This window comes from Nicotiana tabacum, chromosome 7 (assembly GCF_000715075.1).
Source record: "Nicotiana tabacum cultivar K326 chromosome 7, ASM71507v2, whole genome shotgun sequence".
In the NCBI taxonomy this organism is placed as follows: Eukaryota; Viridiplantae; Streptophyta; class Magnoliopsida; order Solanales; family Solanaceae; genus Nicotiana; species Nicotiana tabacum.
The window spans coordinates 169,477,282-169,481,460 of record NC_134086.1 but is presented as its reverse complement, the minus strand read 5'-3'; the positions used below and the strand labels follow the sequence as shown (position 1 = coordinate 169,481,460).

Sequence of the window (4,179 nt, the reverse complement as noted above, 5' to 3'; positions counted from 1 at the left end):
ATTGAACTAGAAGATATTTCTAGTGAAATTGAGTATTGGCAGAATGCAATAGTTTGCTATGTACTAGGTGTACATCCTCTTTTTACAGTGATTCAGGGTTATATTAAGAAGCTATGGGCTAAGCATGGTATTAATAAAATCTCTATGCTTAAAAATGGGGTTATACTTGTCAGATTTGATTCTACTATTGCAAAGCAAGAGGTGTTGAACGTATGGATCTGTCACTTTGATAATAAGCCTTTTATTGTCAAAGCATGGAGTCCATATTTGGAATTCACTAGGTAGAAATTGCTCAATGTGCCAATTTGGGGTGAAATTTCCAAGTCTCGACTTTAAGTACTGGAGCCCTAATGGATTGAGTAAGATAGGACGTTTGGTGGGGAGACCTTTAATGGTGGATCAAAACACTAAAAGAAAGGTAGACCTACAGTTTGCAAGGATACTAGTAGAGGTGGAGTTCGATGCTCAACTACCAGACACAATACTATTTAGAAATGAGAAAGGTCAGCTCATAGAACAAAGAGTGAGTTATGATTGGAAACCAGCATTGTATATCTATTGCCATGCTTATGGGCACGCAAAGGAGGTATGTAGAAAAAAGAATAAGCCAGCTACTCAACATGATAAGGTAGCATTTACAATAGAGATAGTGCAAAAGAAGAAATAGGATAATGAAGCAGGGGAGATGAAAAAAGGGTAAGGAACAGACATAAATGTCTCAGAAACAAGCATCAACTAGTTTAGAATGGATCAATCCTTTAAGAACTGGAAGAGGCCTACCTAAACAGAACCTACAAATTGAAAAATCCTACTCTTATCAAATATTGGATAAGCCTGGAACTGTCAGTCCAGTAGAACCTGCTACTAAAAGTGCCACTGGAGAGAAAAAGGGAGGTGGAATCATATCCCATATTGGGAATGATTAATCTGCTATGTTGGAATGTTAGGGGCTTGAATGCCCCAAATAAGCATAAGGATGTTAAAATCCTCTGCAATGAAGTTAAGGCTGGTATAGTGATCTCGTCCAAGTCACATCTTTATTCGAGGATATGAAACGGTCGATGCAATAGTAATACCCAACAGAGTCGGGATCAAATTCCACATGGAGCTATGAGATTGGGATTTAGGAGTATATATTACGGTATATGAGCTTGAACTATCCTAAATTGCACTTCCACAAATTTGGTTGATTCTATAGCTAAGTTAAACTAAGATTTCAAATAAGTAATTGAAACTAAGAAATTATATTTTCGTTGTTGTTTTCAAATATTATAAAAGTCCCATGGTTATGACCTTCACCTAGGTATTTGCCTAACAGGTTGTAAACTTTAGATCTTGTTTTGTTGGTCGGGGTGTATTATAGCTATCAACACTCAATTACATACCTCTCGGTAAAAGAGTGATTTGGCTTTCTCAAGTCCAACTAGGTATTGAATAAACAGTTGATAAAATGCTCAAGTCGGGTTTTACTATCTCTAGGTTCAACCCTTTAATTAGGACTATCAATCTCTTGATTTCGTTCCAAATTCTTGTTAGCCAAGTTTTCCTAGACTAAGTCTCTCTTTCTCAAGTAGAGACCAAGTCAAATAGGCATGAACTAATGTTGGCAACCATTAATTCTACAATAAAAAACAAGAACAAGGCTAAATAATCAACACCAACTATAAACAAGCTTTAAATTAAATACCTATTAGGTTTCTAGAGTTGGGTCACAACCCTAGCTAGAAATTTAGCTACTCATGCTTAGAGTAAATGAAACAAAAGAAGAAAAGATAATTAAATTCATATTGAAAGAATAAAAAATAAAAATTCAACGTTAAATCACTAAAGTAAGCTAATGTTGCCTAAAGCAGTAAAGAAAAACGGCTACATGAGTTTAGATATTCAAAACTAGACCTAAATTCGTGAAACTAATCTATTTATACAAAGATGAAAATTTCGAACAAAAATTCCCTTTCAGAGGTTCTACGGCGCACAATTCCATGTGCGGTCCACACTTTGCTTGAGTCTTGACGGGATTTGGAATCTGTGGCGGCACAATTCTGGATTGCGGCTGCATGTCTCTTATTCTGTGGTCTGCACAAATTTGAGTGCGGCCGCGTAGGGTCCTTCTGGGGACCGCACAAATCTGAGTGCGGCCGCATAATAATTGTGCGGTTTGCATTTCCTTTTGGCTCGAAATGAGACTTCTCTGAACTTGAGCTCTAACATAGCTTTTGCGGTCGCACAATAATTGTGCGGTCCGCACTTTATACTGAGGCTCTGATCTATTTCCCTTTATATTCTGCGGCCGCAGATTGAATTCTGCAGTTCGCGCGGTTCGCACTTGGGCCTTTGTGCCTGATTTTTGTACTTGCGTTCAGATCACTCCTTTTTGAGTTGGATTTCATCATTATGGCTCACTTTTCAATACTCCTGCAATTAAGCATGTTTCATCAGTTTTTAGAAATATAATTAAATACTTTTGAACTAAAACAAAAGTAAAAAGGCGTTAATAAATAGTCAAAATCCCCACTTATCATATAGTTGGTCTGTTAGAAACTAAAATAAAAAAGGATAAGATTGAACAAATTGTTGGTAGCTTGTTTGGAGGTTGGCACTATATTACCAATCTTGAAGCATACTATAATGGTAGAATCTGATTGACATGGAGGTAGGATTACTATGATGTAGTCCCTATAAGTATAAATGCACAGAGTGTGACATGTGAAGTGATTTACATTCCGCTATAACTGACATTAATTTTTGCTCACAGTGGTGTATACTTTCAATACAAGAGAATAAAGAAGAGAGTTGTGGGATATCATCATGCAACAACATGGACATTGTTCTAAACATTGGCTGATATTAGGTGACTTTAATGCAGTATTAACAGAGGAGGATAGAATAAGAGGAAATCTAGTCACTTTGGCAGAAATAATGGAATTCAGGAATTGTGTGGACTATTGTGGTTTGATTGAACTTCCTCACCAGCGCAATAGGTACACATGGAATGACAAACACTCTGAACAGAAAATATTTTCCAAGATAGATTGGGCTTTCATCAATGATAAATGGCTTGGCATAATGCCAACCTATCAAGCCAAGTTCTTACCTGAAGGAATAAGTGATCATTGCCCCATGCAGTTAACTTTAGAAGGTATTAAGACAAGAAAAAAGAAATCATTTCAATACTGCAATGTATGGGATCAACATCCTTTGTTTGATGCCACTATCAAGGCTGGGTGGGAGGTGCAGATTGAATGGTGCAAAATATTGAGAGTTGTTAAGAGATTGAGGTTGCTAAAGAAAGGACTGAAGCAATTAAACTCTAAGTACTTCAAGGACTTGGTAAATGAAGTAGATGATAGCAGGGAGGAATTAAGGAGAGTTCAGGAGAAGATGCAAGCAAATCCACTAGATAAGGGCATGCAGAAGAAGGAAAGAGAGGTGTATCAACAGTTTAGAAGGATTTCATATATGGCAGAAATATACTTACAACAGAAAAGTAAAGCTAATTGGATAAGATTGGGAGATGATAATACAATGTATTTTTATGCCGTGATTAAACATAGGAGAATGAAATTAGCTACAACACAGATAAGGGAAAAACAAGGGAAATGGCAGAGTGATCCAGATGACATAGCTCAGGTGTTTGTTGAGTATTATGAGAACTTATTGGGACATACTATTAATGCAAGAGTTAAGAGCTATCAGCAGCTTTGTGAAAAGAGGGCCGGTTTTATCCTTAGAACAATAGGTTAGCTTGATCAGACCTTATCTAGGGGAGAAGTCAAGGAAGAAATGTTCAAAATTGACAAAAATAAGAGTCTTGGACCTGATGGCTGTGGGAGTGGGTTCTACATATCAGCATGGGGTATTGTAGGAGCAGACATCACAAAAGTAGTTCTGGAGTTCTTTGATAATGGTAAGCTCCTGAAATAATTGAATACAACCAACATTGCACTGATCCCTAAGGTGGATATTCCAAAGTATACTAGCCAGTACAGACCTATTTCCTGTTGTAATGTCTTGTACAAATGTATATCTAAGATGATATGCAACAGATTGAAGCATGCCATAAGCCACATTGTAGCTGGCAATCAAGCTGCATTCGTTCAAGGAAGATCTATGATTCATAATGTATTTATATGCCATGATCTTTTGAGACATTATCGTAGGAAGACATCTGCAAGGTGC

The 4,179-nt window shown here is 37.0% G+C and overlaps 1 protein-coding gene across 1 annotated transcript; it reads left to right on the top strand.

Annotated features, from left to right (window-relative positions):
- Window positions 1–713: 713 nt before the first annotated feature.
- Window positions 714–3,744, top strand: LOC107804402 (uncharacterized). The gene is made up of 2 exons (XM_016628286.2): window positions 714–894; window positions 2,867–3,744. Exons 1-2 carry the CDS (start codon window positions 714–716, stop codon window positions 3,742–3,744), a joined length of 1,059 nt encoding a protein of 352 aa, XP_016483772.2.
- The last annotated feature ends 435 nt before the right edge of the window (window positions 3,745–4,179 follow it).